Consider the following 25,618-nt stretch of genomic DNA (forward strand, 5'->3'; position numbering starts at 1 on the left):
ATGGTGCACTTTGAAAGTACTCAGAAGCAGCAAGAAGTGTCACAGCTTCCAACTGACTCCAGAAGGCAGCACAACTGCAGTCTTGAGCTGCCTCGTCCCAAACTCCACTTTAGAGGCACGCAGATGCAAATGAGAAATCTGACATCTCTAAAGCCTGGCTCTAAAGCCCGGCTCCCAGCCTCCTCCTCCTCCTCCTCAGCCTTGAACTCAGGAGAGGGATGGGGAATTGCTACATCTGTCTCCAAAGCTCAGTGTGACATCAGAGACAAGATCCAACATTCCTGTGTTTTTTAAAAAAATTAAAGACAAATTATGCATACAATAAAAGCAATACAGTATTATGTACAACAATCAATAAGGAGTCCTTTCTCTGGGTTTCTAAAAGAAGATATACGCATTTTCTCACTCAATATACACGATACATTCTATGTTTCATATGCAGAATCCAAAACCAATAAAAAGTTTTCTCTTCCCTCTATAGTCATACATTTAAAAAATAACAGTGCAATTCTGTGCATGTCTACTCAGAAGTAAGTACCATTGAGTGGGTATAGGACTGCAGCCTAAGTCAGTTTATTGCAAAACAAAGCTGAGTGTTTGCGTATATTGCTTTATTTCTGCAAACATTAAGAAAGCATGTCCAGTATTCTGCAAATATGTCCCTTTCTTTGTCTTCTTTTCTTGTTCTAATATAATGTGTTAATTTTGCCATAATAGCAAAAACCTCTCTCTCTCTCTCTTTTTCTCTGAGTTGAGAGAGGGTTGAGAATGAGCTCACTAGCCAATATTGGCTGACTATCAAAGCCAGCCACTTCGTAAAACCATTCACACTTCCAGCTTTCAGTCCATCTTTTACATGACTTTTATCTTCTACTGTCTTTGGTAGTTGCAAGGGACCATCCTTCAGTATGTGAAAACCTTGATAGAGGTGATGCCAAAGATCTGCCGCCTGCCAAGGCACGAGTACGGATCTCCAGGTTGGTACTCGCATTGCATTTATGACAGCCTTCCCCGATACAGTGCCCTGCAGATGTTCTGGGCTACAACTCCCAGAATTCCTGGCCACTGGCCATGCTGGCTGGCGCTGATGGGAACTGAAGTCCAAAACATCTGGAGGGCACCAAGTTGGGGACAGCTGCATTTTGAGATGCCTATAGATGTCAATTCTTCCACTGTTTATTTCTCAATGGCATTTGTATATTCCCACCCTTTCTCTAAGAGTGATTTATCTGAGGTTATCCTAAGGCCACTCGGTGAACTTCAGGGCTGAACAGGGATCTGAACCCAGGTCTCCCTGATTTAGGTACACCACACTGCCACTATTTTATTTTATTTTAATATTTATTATTATTATTATTATTATTATTATTTTATTATCCTACCCTTCTTCCAAGGAGCTCAGGGCAGTGTACACTGATTGGATTAGCAAAATAGCCAGCAATGGGCCATGCTACAGTACATACAGCTATTCGTGGTCACCTCTGAGAAACAGCAGTGAAGGCAGTGAAGAGGATCTCTGCACCTGTCAGAAGGCACCACTGGGAGGCAACCCGGTGGGGTGTGCAACAGCACTCTTAGTTTGCCCAGTGTGGGGAGCCTGTGCCGCTTGATATGGCCAGCCTGCACTGAACAAGCTGGGCCTGTCATAGCTATCCGAACCCAGTATTCTCCCAGTAGTGACTGCCGTTACGAACAGGGGCATGCTCCTCGCTCCACACCCACACCTTTCTCCCAGCCGCTGCAAAGAACAGTGTGCTGCATCATTGGATGGATGTTGATGGCAGAATTCAGAAAACACTGTTTAATGCACTGAATCTTTGCTGGCATTCCAGGAGGTTTTCTGTTTCAATAGATCGTTCAAGGGTAGTTTTAAGTAACTTTGTTCTTCTCCTGTTTTATTTTCCTTGCTGCATTTATTGTAGTTTGAAATTTATTTCACCTGCTTTTTAAAGGCTTGTTTTAGTATTGGTCTTTAATTATTTAGCTGTGTTTTATTTCTGTGTATGTTGCCTTGTGAGGGTCTATTTGGGTGGAGAAAATGGGAAAGAATGAAATAAATAAATGATCTGCACTGCAGTTGGGTTTGAGAATCGTACCTATTATTTGTTTTTTTATTTAATTAATTTATTAAATTCCTGATAAAATAATTTTTCCAGGCGTTTTACAATTTACATCATGATAATAAGGAAACAAATAAAATACCAGTGAAAAAAATCAATAATATAAAGCTAATAAACAGGTACTAGAAAGCTGCAGAAGTGTTCATAGTTTCTGGCCACACCATTCCTTTTTAGATGTGTTTGTTGTGCTGAAGCAGGAATACAACAATACTAGGGATGTGTGAATCAGCAAAATTCAAGCCGATTCAGCAAAAGTCAAGCCGATTCAGCAAAAGTCAAGCTGTCGAAGTTCTCTGAGGGGGTTGGACTCGATGGTCTTGTAGGCCCCTTCCAACCCTATGATCCTATGATTCCACCTCAAAGCTCATGTCCATCTCAGATTATGAACTTCACTTTTTTCTCTTTGCACGAAAATTTGTGCAGATTTCACTGCACATTTTCCTAAATGTACGCATCAGTTGTGCACATTTTTGAAAAATATGCATTTTTCTCCCATTGCTTAAAGCATGTTGTGTGCATTTTTCAAAACTATGCTTTTTTCATGCGCATTTTTCAAATGTACACATGTTGTCAAACACATTTGGGGGGGTCTGCGAATCACACCGCAAGCTCAGAAATGTACGAACGTTGACCGCAGATTGTGTCGGAGTTTGCGTTCGGGTCTGGGAGGTGTAAATTCAGTAAATTCTGGTGAAAAATGAATTGAACTTCTCATACATTCCTAAACAGCACAGATGTGGCCATAGATGTCAAGGAAGGTTGAATTGAGTGGAGAGAACATAAGGCAGGCACTCAGGGCCTCAACTAGTTCCAAAGGCATGAGCTGACAGCAACTTGCTCTTCATACTTGGTAGTGTTCTTTCCTATCATAGCCATCCCCTGGTTAATCTCTCTCTCTCTCTCTCTCTCTCTCTTCCTTGCCTTTCCCAAGGAATCCTGGAGTTTTTTCATCACCAGCTGAAGGACATAATTGAGTATGCAGAGCTAAAGACGGATGTATTCCAGAGCCTGAGGGAAGTGGGTAATGCCATTCTTTTCTGCCTTCTCATAGAACAGGCCCTGGTGAGTTAAAATGATTTTTTTAAATTGGCGGGGCTAAAACGACTTTAAATAAACAAACAAACAAATAAATGAGCTCCCAGTTCAACAAGGCATTAATGTGGTTGTGAACTATTGACAGTGGTGCTGTTTAGATATATACGATGAAGAGGATTCGGCCTAAACTGCAAAGCTGTGTAAATGAGAACAGGCATTAGGAGGTAATGCAATGCAGTCAGAATCGTTGCATGTGGGAATTATACCAGTGTGGAAGTGGCACAGTTTATGGGTTGGTTCCAATCGAGATGGGTCCTGTGTTTTGAATCTAGTTTGATTCACAACACATCACCATGGAATTTCACTGTAGATTGAGAAGTGTTATGTACTGACAGTGTAGAGCTACAGTGGTGAAGGGAAGTTTGCGGCTTATTTTCATGGTGTTTTTCACGCAGAATGCGCTTTGTGGTGCTAGCCCTAGCAGTCCATGTATACCCATGGCCTCCGCCCCTGATGGTCCCCTGCCTGTGCTATCCACTTCAGGTGTGGCAGCAAAAGTGGTATCAGTGCAGAATGTGTATTTCTCATGACATTGATGCTAGAATCTGAAAGAGCAGTGCCTGATTTCTCAAGGTACCTACTCTGTCCTGCTTCCTGGACATCTGGTTTAGCACCCAACACCAAACTGAGAATGTGGGAAGCTGCTATCTGGATATCTGTTAGTGTCCAGTCTAATCCTTCTTGTTTTTCCTCATCTTCCATTAAGATGAAGAATGCTAGGGTATTTGAACGTACCATACTCTCTAGAATAGTGCCTTCTCCTTTTGTGGTTATGTTGTTCCTTTTGATCTGCATAATGTCAAACCTGTGCTCGATTGTGTGCAACACCTTCTTTTTCCTCTTACTGGATGCTTAATCGACTTAATTGCTTCTCATAGTAATGACACATTATTAGTGTATTAAAGAGCCAGTCTTACCTGCCATAGCAGCAGGATGCCAATGGCAGCATGAAGGTGAGTCATATGTAGAGGAAAGGTATTCCGGGAAGGATGATAAGAAGAGATTTTATTGATTGTATGTGTAACAAGGTTATCTAATCATTCTCTCAGTTTTAAGCCCTTCAGTGAAGATTTTGATTCTGCGTGTAAAATAATTCCATTGGACTTTCTCACAGCCATAAAGATATATAGGACTTAATGCAATACAAACTCAGTTACTGAGTGACTCTGCTTATCTCCTACTTGTGACTCAAGGGAGAACATTTTGACATGATCATATTTTTCTTAACTTCACCGTTCCAAAACAGCAAATATTATTCTGGATCAAAGGTCCAGAGCAGTAGACATTTTTACCAGTAGATGTTAACTCCGGGTAGAATGGCCTTTCACAAAGACCATCAGAATTCATGATTTCCTGAACATCATAATGAAACTCAATTTCTTGTATAATTTTAAAAACATTTCCTTTTCCAAGGACAAACTAATCTATCAATTTACTAATCTATTAACTTAATCAGGTGCTTAGGATGTGCAACAGAGCACAGGCAGTTGTCCTCTTAAGCTATCATGTGATAAAAACAAGGTATGTGTGCACAAGGATGGCTTCCTCCTCGACTGCTATGAAAGGAAAAAGGGCCCCATGTGTTCATGGAGTTATTGTTGCTGTAGCCAGCAATGAAAGCCTCCCTTCTATGTTTGACGTTCTAAGAGTAAGATAAAATTGGACAAAAACTCCAGTTCTAGTGTGGGCTTTCTTATGAATTATGAAGCAGTTACATTGCATTATACAATTAACTGTTTATAAAAATATTGCAGTGGAAGTTGAAATGACTAACTTAACACCCGTCTTCTAAAACTTTAATAAAGTTACTTTTTGTAAGCAATAGAGGTTTGGATGAGGGATTACGCACGTACTTTTGACACTATAAGGCATGGCTGGAGATTGGAGAATTGATCACAGCATTCCAAATGTGTCCTCACACAAAGATATATTGACACCTCCTCCTTTTGCAGTGTCTTGCCTCTTTGCATGCAGCCTGCAGCCATCATGGTTTACTTTGTTGCTGTACCGCCCTGCAGACTCATGCAGAATTTGCTGCCAACCATTACTCAAGTCTCCTCCAGCATTACTGCTTCCCAGGTCTTGCCTCTTTGTGTGTCTGCAGTTTGGATTAACTTTGGATATCTGTATGTGTTTTCAAGTTGCTTCTCATTCTGTGGTTCCTCTCTTGGCCTCTTCCAGCCCATTCCTAAATATGGTTACTTGAAAATGTCCCCCTTGAGATCAACGGGGCTTTACTTTAAAAAAAAGTATGCTAAGGATTGAAATCTTGATACTGTTTATTCCTCTCTCCCCAGTGGCATTTCTAAGTCTTCCTCTGTTAGCATCAAGAGTAAATGCTTTACATAGAGTGATATCAGATCAAACAAACATAAGAGATTATGTAAGATCTTTTTCATTCACACACATGTGGCTTACAACCACAGAGCTACAAGAGTCTCTCCCAAGAGATAGTGTTGTGTGAACCTAGAAACAACTGCAATTAAGTTGTCAGGCTGTGATTTACATTTAAAAAGACTTGCTTCCAAGTAAGTGTGTTTATAGAAAGACATTTATATTCTCTTTGTTGTGCATATACCATTGGGTGAGCCACAAGCCAGCTGTGTGTATCCGGCTGGCACCTTTTTTTTTTAATGAATCTTAGACTCTTATGAGTCCTTTTTAATGAGTCTCCAAACTTACTGTAGGTACAGCCTGTAAAGGCACCCAGGACATTTCATCCATTTTTAGTGGCAAGACACTGGGCATGTCTGCAGCAGCTGTTTTTCCCAGGAAAGACCCTAGAACAGCCTTCCCCAACCTAGCACCCTATGGATGTGTTGGAGTACAACCCCCATCATCTCCACTCAGCATGGTCATCTGGAGGGCACCAGGTTGGATAAAGCTGCCCTAGCTCAAGGAGCTCTTCATCCCAGATAGTGACCCTGATTAGGATCGCTCTTCTGGGGTTCGTACCAGGAAACTCAGTACCTCACTAAAATTCTCTGCAATGTTGCGCCCAGATACGTGAGGGACATTCACTGTTCTGAACTGCCCCGAGGGCTTTGGCTCTTGGGCAGTATAGAAATGTAATAAATAAAATGAAATAAATTGGCTGCATCTAAGCCTCTAATTTCAAGCAGCAAGCTGGAGTGTTGACTTGTGAGTAAATATATTTGAGTAATTACCACAGGCTGCCTCATAGGGCGGGGGGAATCTGCACATTTGCATTCCTGTGCTGATCTCAGTCCATCTTAAGTGTAAATATGGATCAACAGAGGCTCAACAATGGGCAAAATGAGAAGGAATCAAATGAAAAGTGACTAGGAGTAGCTACAGATGACTATGTAGCACAGTCTTGCAATGGTCATGCTGGCTAGTGGTGGTGGTAATTGCAGTCCAACACATCTGGGGGGTGCCAAGTTGGGGAAAGCTGATTTAGCACACGGTCGCTGCTTATAAAGTGACTGCAGTGCACATGCAATCATGTGGTAAGCAACATGAGATAGTCACCCAGATAGTCACTCAGCAGCAGATAACAGGTCCAGAGTATATGTCACAAATCCCTTGGCCCCCTCTATCCTCAAGCACTCACACACACACAGATAGAGAGGCTTCAGTCTCACGCCTTTAATTCATTATTCAGAGGTTCATTACAGATGCAAATCCTCGAAGACACTCTGGCTATGAAGGAATGCCTCCAGGGGATTCAAATGGGAATAAACGAAAGTTGCCCGCAGTTTGAAAAGGCGGCTGTCTGGCTAGGCTAACTTAGGGAGGGAGGTCCCGCCCTTCGCACGATGCTTCCCTGCGTAGCCACTCACGCATTGCTAACCGGTTCAACTGTCTGAGCTCTGCCCCGATCTTTTCCCCTTAGCTCTGCACCACCACCTCGCGTCTCTGAGGTCACAGTTCTCAAGCCCCTCCTCCTCCTGCTTGCTGCTTCTTACAGAGGAGGGCAAGGAGGAAGCTTCATGCCCGGCCATCTGGGAGCTGGTAACCTGAGAAGCACGCCTACCCATATCTGAACTGGCTTGTGAAAATATCTCCCCCAGTTCTGGCTGCTCCTCTTCTGAATCTGAGCTGCTAACTATCTCCCTGCGCTCAGAATCAATCCTGACAGTATAAGCCACAGCTAACAAATCAGACTGAGATGAGTTTCAGGGCCAAAGCAGGCCTAACACAGGAGATCTATGAACAGTACATGCATAGGGTTTGTTTGTTTAATTAAAAGCAGCAGTGAGAGGTGTGTGTAATTTGGATTGGTGCTGTTAACCTGTATGTTTTCCTCCCACAAGGCAAATAACAGTTTCAGGAAGCTTCAGTAGATCCAAATCTCCCTTCCCATCCTTGTGGCTGCTTTTACATTTAAAAACAACAACATGAGGGATCTTTGAACAGAATTTCTCATGCTATGTCTAGTGTGGCCCTCAGGCTGCAGGACCTGGGATAGTTCCCAGTGGAAGTTATTAAGAAAGGGAGCTGTAAACACAACAGTTCTTAACAGTGTCTTTATGCCCCTCATTGAGTAGTGCCAGAAACCTGCTTCTCAACCTGAGTTTCACAGAACTTGAAGGTGCTTGAAGCCTTTTACTGTAGTGTCATATTGAATGGCGTGGGATTATGTCCTCTCTTTCTTCACTGAGGAGCCATCAGAAGGGTGGTGGCGGGGAGAAGCTCCTTGAGCATTAGATGGCCCAGTTTAGTCTCTGAAAGGTCTAAGTTGCCCCTCTGAGGTTAGTAACTTGGTAACTTATCTTGACTTCAGGAAAGGCCTTTGGAGAGGCCCATATTGGACTCCAGATGTGGTGGATTCAAGGGGCTTGAGAACTACACCAGGGGTGGGCCAACCTGTGGCTCTCCAGATGTTTTGGCTTACAGTTCCCATCAGCCCTTTCCAGCATAGCAAATGCTGAGGGATGATGGGAGTTGTAGGCAAAAAAATCTGGAGGGCCACAAGTTGCCCATCCCTGTCCTAGATGGAAGGACCTGACTAAGCAGGCACTAATAGAAGGGTCTTGGGGCCAGGTTACAATACTAGGCTTGTATATTCGCTGTGCTAAGTTTAGAAGTGGAGACTGTGCCTGTTACCATTTGTAGTACATGATAATATCAGTGGAGGCTGGTGGCTCTGGTATCAGTGGGGCAGTGAATCCACTGCAAGTTTCAGTCAGAACTCTAAAGGAGTTATCCAAAGCACCTTGGATAGTCCTTTAGAGTTCTGACTGCTTCTGATTGAAACCCAGAGTGGATTCACCACCCCACTGACATCGGAGCCACCAGCCTCCATTGGATAACATTGTGTCACACAAAGTAGGCAGGAGCTTGTGTTAATAGTGAGCAGTACTTGTTTGGAATCAGAGCGCCACACTATTGAGCATCAGAGTTTGTACAGCCAAGCAGACAAGCTATCCAGCCTTGCCTTAGATTCTGTAAATAGATGAGGTAAAGAACCACCGCAAAACTCCAGATTTTACAGAAAATATAGTGATCTTGGATAGGATTGTATAAACATATTTTGATTCAAAAGGCATTTTCTTCCAGTTCTGTCATCCTAGAGATTGGGCTATATTTGAATATGCCCTCTTGAGGCAAATATATTAATATGCCCTTCCCAAGCCTACAGACAGCTGAACAATCAGTCCCATAGGGAATTTTTAACACCTTTTATCTTTCTTCCTCCTGCCTCAGTCCCAGGAAGAAGTGTGTGATTTGCTGCATGCTGCTCCCTTCCAAAATATTTTGCCCAGGGTCTACATCAAAGGTAAGGAGTGAAGAGATGGAGAGATGTCAGTCATTATTCCCAGAGATGTGTAACACATATGAAGTTACAGATATATATTTGCGATCAATAAGTTTCAGAGAACCTTAGGACTACTCAGCCATTCATTGACCCCAGTTTACCAGCCCCACTGAGCACTTCACATGAAAGGTAACATTGCAGAACCCTATGAGCAAAAGCAAGATCTTTGCTTTTAAAAGATGATTCTTTTGCAAGTGTGCTGGTGTCGTGGCTGTAAACACAGACCCTTCTTCACAATGCATTACCTTGTTTCTGTTCTGTCACACCAGTCCCAGAGCTGGATAATGGTTGGGAGGTGACTCTGAAATGCTAGACTTTTTTTTCTTTTTGCTTTCTCATTTCACTGTTTGCTGCTCGCTTAACAGAAGGAGAACGCTTGGAGGTACGCATGAAGCGTCTCGAAGCCAAATATGCCCCACTTCACCTGGTTCCCTTAATAGAGAGGCTGGGAACACCTCAGGTAAGGATGACATTAAAACCCACGTTGAGTGGGTGAGCCAAAATTTCACATTAGGTGCTCCCACCCCCCACCCCGCAATTGTCCCTTAAGCCACAGGAAGTCTTTTGAGCTGTTATCTGGATTTCAGTTCTACACTATGTAGTTTGTCCATAGATACTTCACTGTTACCAAGCAAAATTAGATTGTCTTTATTGAGGCTCTGTGTGTTGTGTGTCCAACGGTGTCTCCTGTTATCACTCACTAGATAACTAAACCAAAATCAAAAAGAATCAGTCTGTTCATAATTTTCCTGATAATGATACCAGAGTACTTGATCTAGATTTTTACCCACAAAGACATTGAGCCAAGGCCTTCCTAGTTCAAAGCTGCCGCATAATCACAAATATGACAGCCGTGATTAAAATCCTCTATCTTATTTCCATCATCTCAAGGAAAAGGACCCAGACTAACCATTATGACAGCTCAGTGGCAAGTTTTCCGCCCCCTCACTGGTCTTCAGTTGTAACATATTGGCCACACTTGCCATATGAATTGTGGTGGTTATGAAACTCAGATTGTGAGTTTCTCCGCCCCCGAATAAAATATGTAGCCCCCGTCTAAGATACTTCTGGATGTTTACTCCTTTCCAGTACACATTGTGTTTGAAAGCCAATTGGATTTGAACATTGTCCTGATTCGTATGTAATGCTAGGCCAAGATTTAGTGCCACGTGGAGAAGCCCCTGCAAGCTCGAATGACGCCCCAGGCGCCCCCCTCCTCTCTTTTCCTCCTTGGTTTGGCCTCACAGCAGCCTGCTGCCTTTCATTCCTTTACCACTTCACGATTTCTAAACTGGTGGAATGGTGGCACCATTCAAAAGACAGATGCCAATATAAGGGTGACTGTGAGTCTATGTAGATTCTAAACTTTAGAAAGTCAATACATATGATTGACAGCATTCTCGTTATTGTTCCATATCATGACATCTGACTATAAACAAATTACAAGGAAATGGAATTTCATAGGAAGCAATTATCATTATTGATTGAAGCTGCAGTTCTGCAACCACTTATATGCACTGATGTCAGGGAAACTGATCACATAACTAGGGTGCAGGATAGCACTTTTCAAGAACCTACTTCAGAAGGGCACTTGAAAATGTGAATTGTGAATCCATTTACAAAATGTTTGACCTTACATGCATGCTTGAGATATATTTGCATGCCTTTATTTAAGCATAATTCTTAAATGCTTTTCTGAATGGGATGGTTTTCTCAGTGTCTTAATTTAAAAATATATGTTCAGTGTTCAAGTTTACCGATTCTGAAATTGGCTTAGCATACATTTTAAAAAATGCAACTAACAATGAGAAGTTTTATATACACTGGTGCATTAAAGTATAAGTCTTGAAGCCAGGTCCTAAGCAAGTTGACTTGGAAGAGGTCCCACTGAGTTGAGTGGGAATTATTTCTTGGTAAGTGTTCTTAGGATTGCCACTTTAGTCTCTGAATCAGGGATGGGCAATATGTGGGCCGCATACAGCCCCTGCCACATTACTGCTCATAGAGATCATGGGAGAAACATTGGGGGGATGGCAGTTTTAGGGCTACAGAGCACCAAAGCAGGCAATTTAGCTTGTTTGCCAGCTAAATGTGACCCTTCTAGTGCTTTGTAGCCACTCTGGAGCACTGAAAGGGTTAGCTTGCAAACAAGCTAAATGTAACCCTTGTAACACTCTGTAGCACTACAGAGTGGGTTGTCACAGAATTTTGGCAGCAAACCACTTGGAAGCAATTGTTTTTATGGGGTGCCCCTTGGATGGTGTGGCCTGCCAGGGGTCAGGATGAAAATGGCCCCTGGACCTCCTGTAGTTGCCCATCTCCGCTCTAAATAGATGGATGGATGGATGGATGGATGGATGGATGGATGGGTAGATAGATAGATAGATAGATAGATAATTTACACTGCTATAGCTGGGGCAAACATTCCATATAAGAAGAGTATATAGTAACAATGTAATCAACAGAACTATTTAAATATTTCATATTAAATCATTTTTACAACATAAACTCATTCTGAATTTTATTCTCTTGGGGGCAAGATGAAGCAAGGGTGCTTGAAGTGCAGAAGAGGATTGCAATACAATTATTTAAAGGTGTTTCTCTCGTCAAATTCAAAGAGAATGTTGTGATAACATTCATCTACGCGCTTGTGTGTTTTTGTGTATGTAAAGCTTAGCTATCTGTTTGTCTAACGATCCATCCACGTTCCGGACTCTATTCACTTACCCTTAGTCTCAACACTGGTCTCTAATCAATTCATAAGGGACATTAGACAGTAGAGAGATAACCGAGGCAAATCTGAGCATTCCTATTTCTCCCATTTATTTAAGCGAGAGATATTTAACCAAGTGCTTAACTCTCCAGCTGAAGTCAATGGCAGGCAAGAGAGTTTAACTTCAGGTCAGACATGATGTGATTTGGGAGATCGGTGATCAGGATCTCCCATGTTTTCCGTTTTTAACTCATTAGCAGTCTCACGAAGCTATACTGAAGACTGGGGAGCTGGCACTGGGGGAGGAATGTTTAACCCGTTTGTAGCTCCCTGAACTAAATGCCCCCCACTGCTCCGGAGCTGCAGGTACCTTTATGTTTTCTCCCACAGAGCTAATGGCAACTTAGGGATGGGGAAGGTTAACACACACACTCCTCCCTCAGTCCCACATCCGTGATCTTCAAAGCCATTGCATGGAGCTGCCAATAAATTAACTCAGCTGCAGGAGAATCCTGATCAAAAATCTCCCTCATCACACCTTATGTTTTAGGCTGCATTTTATGGATATATTTTGTTCACCCACTAGTTTTATTATTATTTCTTTATTAGACTTATATCCTGGTTTTCCTTTGGAAAACTCAGTGCAGCTTATATGAGGCTCTTTGGTCTTCCATCTAGGCACTTCCCCTGCAGTAATGCTACAGCATCAGATGCTCCTAGGCCATATACTGGGAGCCAGGATAAGAATCTTTCTAATCCTAATATACATAAATGCTTTTAGAGACTTTTAAGGACTTGGTTTTGGAAGCCACTACAAGCTTCCAAAAGCTAGTACAAACTTCCAAAGGCCTATGTCTGCAAATAGATGTATAAATCAAGTAATGGCATGTGCTATCTCGTGTTCCTACATATATAATGCTTAGCTAATTATTAGGGGTGTGCTTCAGATTCGGCTGAATCCAGAACCGAATCAGGCTGATTTGGACAGATTTGGGAGATGTCCAAAGTGGACCAAATCTGAACACTCCTGAAGATTTGGGATTCATAGGGACACAGAGACACAGACAGTGTATCTCCAAAAATGGATACATTTCTCCCCATGCTGTCCATATAAGGAAAACGCCAGGGTAGAGAATAGGAAGGAAGGAGGGGGGTGTAGTTTTGTGACTGGAAGCTCTAGCCACTAATCAAAGTGAATGGTTTTTTACCAGGGCTTTCCAATCCCAGGGCTGTGGGAGAGGGATGTTGAAGTAATATATTGACACCCCCAAATCTGGCTCGCCAAGGTGGCTTTTGCACAAAGCTCCCTGCATCTATTCATCTGAAACTTTGTAGGATTGATCCCCTCATAACAGACAATAATCCCTGCAAATTTCATCCAATTCTGCCAAGAAATAAAGATGTTCTTTGCAGCCCCCCCCCCTTTTAAATCAAAATGTAAAGGCATCTAACACAACCCCCCTGCACCTCTGTGCATGAAATTTGATGGGCATATTCCCCTCATAATTGGTTACTACTCCTGAAAATATCATCTAGGTCTGACAAAGAGAAAAAAGGTATAGGTGTTTGATGATTTCCAATGATTGTCAATGGGAGCCATGAAGATTTGGATTTCTATATCAACATTTGGAGCCGAGTCAAAACTGGCCATTTCTGAATCAGTCCAAGCCAAATCAGGCTGGTTTTCCAAATCATCAAATCAGGGTCCAAACCGAAGCTTGTAATTGGTGCACTAATTATCCATCCATATTTACGAGTCTATATGCTCCCCCCAAAAAATCTATTATTTAATATTTTAAGGGTGCAATCCTATGCATGTTTGGACTGAAAAAAAACTCCTACAATTCTCAGCATTCCCCAGCCAGCTATGCATTTTTCTGTCTAAACATGCATAGGATTGTGCCCTAAATCTATATTTTTTTTCATGAGGGAGACTAGAGAGACAATCCAGGCAATAGATTCAGCAATATGGATAGACAGACAGACAGTTAAGCATTACAGAAAAACACAAAATGGTAAGACACATCTTTACTTGATTGGGCAAAAGTTGCTCCAACTGATAACACTTTAGTTGATTAACTCACAAAGTAAAGAGTGTAGCCTTATTTTTCACCAAGCCTGATGTCTGAAAACAAGACTGTAAAAATGGCAAAACTTCCCAGTGAGCAAGTGATAAATGGTAAAGCAGGAAGAAAAAAAACCCTTGTGTTTAACATTTTCCTAAAGAGCTAAGCATCTGCACAGCATTTCTTTTTCTAGGCCACCATATGAACGTTGCTGATGATCAGTTCACATATATACTTGTCCCAACGATACTCATCCTGTGGTGAAGAAGGGTATGGGTGGAAAGATGGTGCAATTGGACTTCCACATAGTGCACTCACTTCACAGGTTAGGTTAGGTACACAGGTTAGGTACACAGGTTAGCCCCCACTCCTTCACCATGGGAAAGGCATCATGGTGGGGCTGGATAAGCATATGAACCAGCCTGGACTGAGATACACATAAATGGTGTTCACATCTTCATAGGTACAGGCGTCTCTTGGAGCTTGTTGTTCTGTGCCCAGTTACTCATGATTAATAAAAGGAGTTAGTTGCTCTGGCCCAACTACCCAGCTTTGGCAGAGGGGTCCCTTTCACTTTGTGAAAGTGTGGCTGGCTCTTTCTAGCTTAACTGGCCAGTTTGAGAGCTGTATTCTCCAGTGTTCCCATGATAGCGCAGATGTAAGCATGAATGGCAGACATGCATGTCTCAGTACTCAGGCATATACATAATCAGGAACCAAATCTAGCTTTACATTTTAAATGTTCACCGTAAGGAATACTAGTGGAACACCAGTGACACATGGCTCTTACACAGAGTGTGAAGGATGTGGGTCTGAGGCTTATGTCACTAAGGTTATCCACTTGGAAACAGGGCCTTAATTCTGTTGTTGTTTTTTGAAAATATTTGAAGTTTCCAAACCTAGAACCTGAAAAGGTTCTCTGCAATAACTTGACTTTCTTCCCTTTTGCATTTGCTGTCTGTTGAATATTAATTCCTTTATTCTCCATTATAATGTCCTTGTAACTATGTACCTTAGATAGCAATAGTAGAACTCCTAATCTCAACATTTACCAACTGAAATAGTTAAGCCAGGGTCATATCTTTCAAGCTTTCTAAAAACTTTGAGAGATGTTGATTCTAGATGATGGAGCCTGCATTTAATTTACTAGAGAAACTTGTGGCAGAAAAGAGAAGGCTAAAACTAATAATGTCAGATTTCTGGCCATGACAATTCAGGTGAAAGGAAACGTGAGATTTAACTATGTGCATAAAACTAAAATAGCATTGGTTGTGCATACCTGTTCACTTCAGGGCAAGCTTCCTACATTACCCAGGAGAGAAGCCCTTGAGGTAAAGAAAACAAAAAGTCTTGTGGCACCGTAAAGTCTTAACAAATTTATTTGGCATAAGCTTTCATTGACAGCGTCCACATATGCCAGAATAAATTGTTAAGTCTTTAAGGTGCCACAACACTGTTGTTTTTGCTGCAACATACTAACATGGCCACCCTTCTGGAAATTGTTACAAGAGTCATAAAGAAAGACATAGGGCAATCATATTGTGGCTCTTCTACACAAATATGACTCATCGCCAGGCAGAGACTTCCCTATTGGCTTCAGGGTTGAGGTCAGCGTGATGCACACATTCCCACTGTGCATATACAAAGCTGTCCCCTGCAGTGAATGGAGAAGTCCTGCTCACATGGAAGCTCTGCATGGTTGATCATAGAGCCAGAGCCAGAACCACTAAGGTGCCTCCATGTGGGCACTAGAGGAGGTCAGTTAGGAAAAAAGGATTTTCCATGTCTCTCATGTATGGATGGAGGAACTTACTACACCGTTTTGACAGAAAACAGCCCACTCCCCAGGGAAATTATTGTCTTCATTGGTTTGATGCTGAACTGAGCCTTCTTCCGTTACAGTAGTTAATACAGGAGTACAGTACAGTGAAAGGCTAGAGAGGAGGGACAGACTCCCATAGAAATCTTATGTCGAAACCTTGAGAAAATTCACTCAAGTAAGCTTCCGACATGGATGAGAATTTCATTCACTTGTTTTGTCTTGAACTTTGTCACTCCCTTTTAAGTTTTCTTCTTGTTGAAAGGTACCTTGACAGGCTTGTCATTAGTTAAGAAGGACTGCACCAGATTATCCTAGGAGATCAGGGTTTTTTCCCCACTTGCTGGAGCTGGCATTTGGGGATGATGCTGTGTTTATCTAGCTTTTAAAAAAAAAACAGGTTTTAAAGAAATTGCCAGACAGGAGAGATTGTAACATTAGAATGGGATGCTGTCAAATTTCACTTTGGGGGCTGATGGTCTGCATAAGTACTGGAAATATCGAATCTAGACATGGCCTTTTGCTCAAAATCTGATTGGTATGATTCCTTGAATTAAATAAGTAAATATGCCAAGTATTTTGATGAAGAGTATTTATGTACTCTGTCAAGCCTACATTTGACTACCACTCTTATCGATCCTGCTGCCCAATCGTATGCATAATTATTTGGAAGTTACTCCCACCGAGTTCAATGGGATTTTCCCTTGAGTAAGTATATACAAGATTTCAACCTAAGAATCTTTAATATGCAAGAAGTATACATCTTTGAAAATGCAAGAAGTAACAGATGTACGGTGTTGACAATATTTTCACGTCCATGAATTATTTCCAGTATGTGACTTATCTGCATGTATTGTCTTACTCATGGGAAAAGGTTCACCAGAATCACACTTTTCTATAGAGTCTTCCAGTTTTATTCTGTGAAGGTATAACAAATACGTCAGTCCACTTCATCCATGTCAAGAAGCCAGTACTGAAACAATTCCACATTACATGCTAGCCTTCCAGCTTTACTTTACCACAAAGGAATGGGGGATGAATCCTTAATGGGGGCATTGGTGTTCTTAATGTAAAGATAAACAAAGCTAGAATAACGCAGTGAGCGGCTTGTGCTGATTTTTGTGCTGCAGCATCCTCTGCAAAGCGAATGGGTCAAATCCATCCTGCTGTGCTCTCTGTTGGTTGCAACTACATTATCAAAAGTTAGAGTTGAGATGATACAGCTGTATGGTGGCTGAAATGCCTTTAGCTGTTCCCTGTGCGGCCCCATCTCATCATGCCATCCTGCCTCCCATTTCTGCGCTGCGTATTTGTATTCTCATCATCTTATTTATCGTTCTACATCAAATGAAAGTATACGACTTATGAGTGCAATTCTCCAGGCAGTGGTCCCATGTTACCCTCATTCATTTCAACGTGCAAAAGAGTCATACTCTAAACACGTTGCCCTATCTATATTGTCCAGTGTGTGAGGGGAGTTCTTAGCACTGAGTTCTACAAAACTGGGTGAGTGGAAGAATGGATCATTGTAATGTTTTTCTTTAAAGTTCAGCTTTTGATACTATAACTCACAAACTGGAGAAAAATCAATTTTTCCATTTATTTTTTATTCCTAAATTTCTAGCTGATATAACTAAAATGCATACAAAAATACTGGAACACTACCATACTTTTTCATGTATTTCTCTTTAGTATCTGTCTAATTTTAAGATTTTCATAGAACTTTGCATTCCTGATTATCAGAGTTAAACTTCCATATTTAACCATAAACATTAGGTCATCCTAAACAGCAGATACCAAATAACTAGCATGGATGTGCAGATTTGGATTAATAATTCACAATAACCACTTGTTAGTAACAAAACTCTAACAAATAGGCATGTAAAACACATGATCATATGTAAACTACACTGTGTGGCAGTTCAGCCTTCACTACAAACACTACAATAACAAAGCACCACTGCAAAGCAGTATGTGCAGGCAAGAATTAAGTATGCAGCAACAATGCAATGTGCAGGAAATCTTGAAGATTAAAAAAAAAATCCTGGTAAAGAAGCACGTTTCAGCTTCCCTCTTCCAATATGCTATTGCATTCTGAAGGTATCCTTGAATATTTGGATAAAGGATACTTTGGACAACTTCCTCCTAATCTAAATAATAAAATAGCTCAATGTTCTTAGGCACAAACTTTAGTTGGATTTTCCTTAAGGTCAAGGTAACTCCTACATTAAATATATTACCAGGTGCAAAACATGGGGAAGGGAGGAAAGATGAACATGAAAATTCTAAAAGGAAGTGACATCTTTATTGTTGGGCTTCTCTTCCTCCTCAGCAAATTGCCATAGCCCGTGAAGGAGACTTGCTGACCAAGGAGAGGCTGTGCTGTGGCCTGTCCATGTTTGAGGTTATCCTGACCCGCATTCGGAGCTATCTCCAGGACCCCATCTGGCGTGGGCCTCCTCCGACTAATGGCGTCATGCATGTTGATGAGTGTGTTGAGTTCCACCGGCTTTGGAGCGCCATGCAGTTTGTGTACTGCATTCCTGTGGGAACCAATGAATTCACTGCTGAGTGAGTTGGCCTGTTGAGTTCTAATTGTATTAAAGGATCTTCCACACAGCAATGAAAGCGATAATAGATCTGCAAATGCTTCCATACTCAAGGTTTGGTTCTGCATGGTTGAATGTGGGCCACTTTACCAGCGACTAGTCTCGCTGTCTCTGGTGCCAGCCTTGTATCTTGGGGCTAGTGGCTGAATCAGGAAGGGGGTCTAGGATTCCCTAGTCAAGTGCTTTATTCTCTGAATAACTCTGGCCTATCTGGTCCAAGAGCACAGGTATGCACTGGCTTCCGTTGTACTAGCACAGCCTTCACATATGTGTTGGACTGCAACACCCATCATCCCACATGGTTGTGGGATGATGGGAGTTGCAGTCCAAGGTATCTGGATGGCATCAGGTGGGGGAAGGCTGTACTAGCATCTGAGTTCATGTCCTCATACACTCTTATTTGCTGTTACTTTATCACAGAATCAAACAACCAGGAATTCAGAGAACAAGCAACTCTGTAATATCATGTTGGCCAGTCATTCTCCATGTAATGTCTCCCTGTCCCTTTTCCCTCTAGGCAATGTTTTGGAGATGGTTTGAACTGGGCTGGCTGTTCAGTCATAGTTCTCCTGGGGCAGCAGCGTCGCTTTGATCTTTTTGACTTCTGTTACCACCTGTTAAAGGTGCAGAGGCAGGATGGGAAGGACGAAATAATAAAGAATGTGGTAAGTATGGAGATGAGGACCAGACTGTGTCCATCTATCACAGTATTGCCTACTATGACTGGCAGTGGCTCTCCGAGGTCTTAGGCAAACGTCTCTCACATTACTTCACCTGCTGCCTAAAGTGGAATATAGGAAGCTGCCTTACATCACATCTGACTACTGGCCCATCTAGCTCAGCATTACGTACGCCGACTGGCGGTGGCTCTCCAGAGTTCCAGTCAGAGGTCTTTCCCAGCCTTACCCGGAAATGCTAGGGATTGAACATGGGGCCTGCTGCATGCAAAGCAGGCGCTCTACCAGTAAGACATAGTCCCACCCCTGAAACAGCCCCTGGCTTTCCTCAAAGACAGCAGATTTCCTTAAGGATGAGATGCAAGCAGGAGTTGCTAGGATTCTATAGATGAGGACTATATAGCTCAGGAGAGGGGAACATCTGTAGCCATCCAGGAGTTGTTGGCCTTAAACTCCCAACAGCACCAGCCAGTGTGGTCAATGGGCAGGGATTATGGGAGCTGTAGTCCAACAGAATCTGCCAGCTTCCCCACACTGGGCGTAGAGGGGTCAGTCAGCTGGCAGAACAATGAATGATGGTTCCTGGCTGGCCACAAAGCGCAGGATCATGAAGGAATGATATGGATCTCCTAAATCCACACAAGGCATATGCAAGCTGCACTGGCCTTTATGAACGGCTTAGGATGTGCTGGAGGGCTCAGCTGAGAAAGAATCTGTCTCTGGGTGTTCAGGAGAAAGGCGATGAGGAAGAGGAAAAAGAGGATTTGAATGAGTTGACCTCTCCCCATTCCTCTGAAATTTGGAGGAGGGGCAGTTCCCAACAGCCTAGGGAGAAAAAGGAGGTGGGACAAGGTCAGCCTGTCCCCAATACCTTGGTCACAAAATGTAAGGGACGTGCATTCCCAGATGGTTACTCAACAAGTGCAGTGCTGCCTGTGCCTCAAATCAGTGTTGCTATATAATATTCACTTTGCCTAAATGGCCTTACTTACTTGTCAAGAGTTGCCTTTCTCAAGCTCCTTTGTGGAAATTCATAGACAGGGGTGGGCAATGTGTGACCCTCCAGGTGTTCTGGCCTACAGCTCCCATCAGCCCTAGCCAGTCTACCCAGTGGTAATGGCTGATGGTAGCTGTAGGCCAAAACATCTGGAGGGCCACAAGTTGCCCACTCCTGGCATAGACTGAGGCTATAGACATGCTTGAATTACATTTGTGTTGCCAGTGGATATTATTTAGGTGGTAAGAAGTAGGTGAAATATATCAGCTGATAACTGAAACATTTTTCTGAGGGAATTTCTCCAGCTGTCTTTGTGACTTCTTTCAGCAGTAGGCTAGCTGTAGAAATGGAGGCCCATCATTTCATCCCTCCTTTCTTTGTTTGTATTTTCTTTTCACCTCCAGCCACTTAAGAAAATGGCTGACAGGATCAGAAAGTACCAGATTCTGAACAATGAGATTTTTGCCATCCTGAACAAGTACATGAAGTCAGTGGAAACTGACAGCTCTACAGTTGAACATGTGCGTTGCTTCCAGCCCCCCATCCACCAGTCTTTGGCCACCACCTGTTAAGTGGTCAGTGTTAGGAATGCAATGTGAGTATTTATGTTTCTCCATCTGAAATCGGTGAAGAGGAGGAGGAGGAGGAGGAGGAAGAGGAGACTGGACCCCAACAAAGACCTGGAAGGGAGAACCTAAGAACACATGTCTGGCAACAGTGCAGACTTGGATGGACCTATTATACAAAGATGCATTTTCCTAGAAGGCCCAGTTTGAAAGCATGTTACTCTGTATCCTTCTGGTTGGTTTTACCCATAGGTTTCAAAATGTGGTGAGGAGCAGAATGTGGTTGTTACCCTGTGGTTTCTTCTACTTTCATGATGGCCCAGAACCACCCAACCAAGCACAAAACTCTACGGTCTTTAAAATAGTCATTGTTTGGGGGGTTCCAGATAAAGCAACCAATGTTTCAAAGTGTTGCTAGTCTTTTGTTCAATGCACAGTGAGACAGAACAACATTTCTACGTGATATAAAACATTGGTTTCATTAAATTAGTTTTTAAACACTCTGAAATAATGTGTTTTTCCCATCGCAGGTGGTGGGAAACTGCTTGATGGAATCAAGCAAAAAAGTCATGTTCCGTTAACATCATTGTCCATCTAGGATTAGAGTGTTTTTGTCACTGCCTTGTCTCCTTATTCCGTTTTACAATTATTTAATCTTGCTAAGTCAAATTCATGATGCCTGGAGTTAGTTAAGCAGTGGGATATTGACAAGAGAATCCGCTCAGATTTTGTGTTGACTGTCATTGCTGTGGTGGCCCTACAAAGTAAAACAAGGTTCTCAGTTTTTAGCATTATAGACAGCCAGGAGAAGAAACAGAGATTGTAATGGCCCAGACTCTTGATGAAGTTATCAGGTCAAGACACCAGTAAATTATTTTAGAAATGTGATTCATGCATTTAGCTCAGCATCTTTTTTCTTTGGAATGCATTCAACAGAATAATGAGATCAACCAGTATGCTTCTATATTCTGGGAAGTATATGATATGTGATAATTAGTTCAGGATTACATGCCCAAACTTCGGTAAAGTGGAAACAGGATTAAGAATACACCCAATATGACATTTGGTCCTTGCTTTGTAATAGGTAGAAGCTTGTCTTCCATTAACGTGTATGGTTCTATAGACATATGGAATTCCAACAGAAGTTTAAAAGCTCCCTATCATAATCCTGTAAAACAAAGGGTAGAGGTAAACATAAGAACACCTAGGTGAACAATTCACAGAACTGTGGATGTAGATTGGACTCAAATGTCATATTCTTGCAGCTCCTCACACCAGATTAGACCTCCTCCTACAAATGCACCTCCAACAGATTAGTCCATATAGTTTAGTATAACTACCCACAGGAGGCAGAAATAAGTAAGATACCCTACACAAGAGATGTGTGTAGAATAAGGGGCAAGGTAAGACAAGTCAAAGTACTTCAAGCAAAGAAGCTATGCAATAATGCTACAGAGAAAAGGAGCTAAGAAATAAGTCACCATATTCTTGGACCTGGTGAGAAAATCTTCCCAGCTCTAAATAGGATAAATTAGATCCCAAGGGTGAAATTGGACCCAGTTTAGCACAAGTCTGCCCAGCCTGGTTACCCAGGTATAGCCCTGTATCATGTCAAAGGAACAGTCCTTACAATCTTAAGAGAATAATTTATTTTTGAGTCTGTCAGGCTACCATAAGTCACCTGATCATACATGTTTCCCTCCCTACTGTGACTATTAGGGGAGAGGGATTTTAGAATTGCAGTCCTCTAATATTTTGGTTGTTCCGATTTAATTTTCAACAAGGGAAAGAGAATGCTTTATTTCCCTTCTTATTTGCTGTACAGATCCCAAAACTAAGCATTAAGGAAATAGTTAAAATTCAGTCAGTGTTCTTTGTTAGACATTAAAGGCAAAGGGCACAATGCATCAGAAAGCAATCCTGTGCAGGCCACAATAACATGAATGGGAGTGGTGCATAATTGTGATGCTGTTCATTTCATGGGGGCATGCTCAGGAAAACTTCCTGGTAGATTGCACCCAATACCATGTTAGTTCTGCTGCAGTTCTGATGGGAGCATTACCCTGATTTTTACCCTGTTAAAAGTAAAGTCAGGGTCTCTTTTAGCATCGGGACAAATGTCAGAATTTCCAGCAATTACTCTAGCTTGCTCCAGACTTGTTATTCCTTGGTCAAGCCAGCATCCACCCATTTAAATTTCAGATGTTTTAATCTGTGGCCTTCCTTCTTCATCTCACCATGAAGCCGACACTTAATTGCTGGTGTTTGGTTCATCACCACATAACAGTGACAGCTGTTATGAAGCTAGAGACTACAAATACTTTTTTCTGTTTGAGCGAGCACATGAAGTAGAAACATCTTAATGTTCTGTCTCTGATTGAGGAAGAACACTCTGTCTCAAGGAACAGCAGCAGCATAAAATTATTAGCCCGAAGTATATTTCCTTTGACAAATTCCTTTGTTGCTTTAAAGACTTACATCGGTTTTTACAGTAACTGATAAAATATTCCTCTGTAGAACTTGGTGAGCACATTTGCCATGGGTCCTGAAGCAGTGTGCTGCAAGATACTTCTTGTACACTGAAATATGGAATTAGGGAAGGCGCAGAAGTCATCTGAAGACTCTGACTCAGGCAGGAACAATAATCAAAAGGTCTCAGAGTGTGAACGGGAAAGAGTTCCTTCCTATTGTATCCCATCCTAAATTTCTATTGGAACAGTTCAAGTGCTTCAGGGTTTTCATCTTGCCAGTGTTGCTTAACTTCATTATCCTTATATGCCCTAATAGCCCTGGACTTCAGAGTTACAGAACTGGACCAAACCTGAGTATATAACAGGGTTAGATTCTGAATCCTTCTAATGAGATAGACAGGTCCATTGCCCTTCATGTCTTCTTTTTATTACTGCAGATTTTAAGGAAAAAAACCCACCATTTTTTAACAGCTGTGGTAATTATTCACCAGAGCAAGAGACCACAAGTCTAAACTCTCCGTTCATTTGGGAAAACAATGAAAATCCAGAACAAATGCCACCCTAGGGCATGTGCTATAGAATCAGTGTTACATTTTACATCCTGTGTTCAGTAGTCAACTAGACGATCGTAATTCTAATAATGGTTTTCAGTTCTATGAAATGGATTTGTTGAGATATGCTTAAATGTCACATTTTTACACTGTTACTACACAGTTCTGTCATACCATAGTGAGGTTGATGTTATTTGTGGGGAAATCCTAAATGTTATCTGTACAGAAGTGAGAAGGAAGGCAGAATTGAGCTCAGGGTAATAATTCTAGTTGCTGAGTATGAGAAAATTCAGGCTAAGTTTAACGTATTTCCTAGAAGGTTTTTTTTTTAAAAAAATGTATGTCCAACATCGGCCCCTCTACCAGGAAGTTTTTGCTCTAAGATTTCTGTCCTCTGATTTCCTTACTGTGGCTTCATAGTGGCCTTTATAGAACGTTCTTCATGGGATAGTTCTGGCTACTCTCTGCTTGAACTACACAATAAATGTGCTGTCAGAGAGTGAACTGAAGGAACCAGGTATTTCCACATGCCGAAAATGTTAAGTTCTACGTCAGACATTTCCAAACCATGTAACGAGACACACTAGAGTTCTAAAACAACACTGCTCATGTGGCACTAGAAACAAATAAAACATCTTAAATATGCCTGCAAGTCTAGAGTGCCACACCCACAGAGGAGGCTGCTGATGCATCTCTGCATGATCCACTGTTTTGCTCTGGCCTTCCAACTGGCATGTGCTGCAAGAGGAAATCTCTGTCATGTCTTTTATTGGGCTTGCATGGATCATTCCATACAGCATAAATTCTTGCTCCCGAAGAGTGCCCAGAACAGTGATTCAAACAGAGATACAGGGCAGAGATCCCCGGAGGGCAGGTAGTCCTTACTCTTACATATTCCAAAGCATCCCTTTGAGGGACGCAAATGTGAAATGCTCCTCCGGTATTCAGAAAAAATTGTATTCCTCACTGATCAGAAGTTTGGGAAACACAATCTAAGTAAGAAGTCTGGATCAGTGACCCATAACTTATTCCCAGTGAGAGGGAAAGGCAATATGATTTTGAATAGGCTAACAACAGGAAGAGAAAGGTTTAAACACCCTCACCCCACACGTACTACTGCTTTCCTACTCTTAATTGCAGCCTCTGAGGCTGCTTTTCAGTGAAAAGAAGAAACAAACATACAGGTGGATGGGCAGGAAGAAACATGCAACTCCATGTAATATATTAGTTTAGCACTTAAGTATTCCTAGTGGGATCTAGGAAACCATAAAGATATGTATCATAAGATGTCTTGGAGTAGTCAGATAAGGATAAACCAGGCCCAAGATCAAAGAGTCCAGACTTCTTCAGCAACAGTAATGAATAGCCATGGTCCCTTTTGGCTCTTAAACATTCCAGTCTGCTATTGGTTTGGTTTTAATAGCTTGGCATAAAAAATGAACAAACTCTTGTGCACTTCAACCACGATCCCTTTCCCTTGTCAGGGGTACCAATTAATTCCTCTGTTCCTTTCTATTATTCTGGTTTTAACTGATATTGGTTGGAGTTTTGTTTCTGTTTTTAAGAAAGCATTTAAAGAAAAACGTTCCATAATTCTTCCAAATGTACCATATTTGTATGAAGAATTGTCCAGGACTTTTTGTACAACAAATTTACATTTATTTATGGTGCAGTATATTTACAATAGTGATCAACTATGGTGTTTGAATTCTTGAATCATATTTGTTATGCAGCGGAAAATGATATATATTGTTTTGTATGTTTTGTTCTTTCCTCATTGGTAAACAGAAGTTTTTTCATTTCAATTCAAAATGCTTCTGTAATGTTGAGACACCTTGTGTGTGGTGACATGATGACCTGTACTGCAACCTTTAACAATGTGTACAGCAAAGCTGGGATGAATCCTGTTAACAAGGAAACAAAATAAAAATTAAGTCATATGGTGTGAACTTCGGGGTGAAGAAATATCTGTAGCACATCTGCTTGCATGTGGTTTGGGGTAAGAGATTAATCAACCCTAATTGGGACCATTAAAGTCTTATCAGTGCTGCAAATAGAATTGGGGATTCAAACCTTCTCCATTGCTGTTCCCTGTCCCATCCAGTTGCCACAGTACCATGACCATCAAACTTTCCTAATGCTCAAAGATCCA

The 25,618-nt window shown here is 41.8% G+C and overlaps 1 protein-coding gene across 4 annotated transcripts in view; it reads left to right on the plus strand.

The window, feature by feature from the left end:
- CYFIP2 (cytoplasmic FMR1 interacting protein 2) overlaps window positions 1-25,415 on the plus strand; it is a 95,889-nt gene extending 70,474 nt beyond the window's left edge. For all 4 annotated transcript variants that reach the window (XM_084839252.1, XM_084839255.1, XM_084839253.1 and 1 more), the window contains exons 25-31: window positions 887-977; window positions 3,052-3,182; window positions 8,886-8,958; window positions 9,363-9,457; window positions 17,928-18,166; window positions 18,722-18,869; window positions 20,283-25,415. In XM_084839252.1, coding sequence (XP_084695378.1) covers window positions 887-977; window positions 3,052-3,182; window positions 8,886-8,958; window positions 9,363-9,457; window positions 17,928-18,166; window positions 18,722-18,869; window positions 20,283-20,450 — 945 coding nt within the window. In that variant the 3' untranslated portion in view covers window positions 20,451-25,415. The remainder of the gene's footprint in view (window positions 1-886; window positions 978-3,051; window positions 3,183-8,885; window positions 8,959-9,362; window positions 9,458-17,927; window positions 18,167-18,721; window positions 18,870-20,282) is intronic.
- The last annotated feature ends 203 nt before the right edge of the window (window positions 25,416-25,618 follow it).

The sequence above is a fragment of the Heloderma suspectum genome, chromosome 2, assembly GCF_057233095.1.
Source record: "Heloderma suspectum isolate Gila_16-S chromosome 2, 16-S_ref, whole genome shotgun sequence".
Classification (NCBI taxonomy): domain Eukaryota; kingdom Metazoa; phylum Chordata; class Lepidosauria; order Squamata; family Helodermatidae; genus Heloderma; species Heloderma suspectum.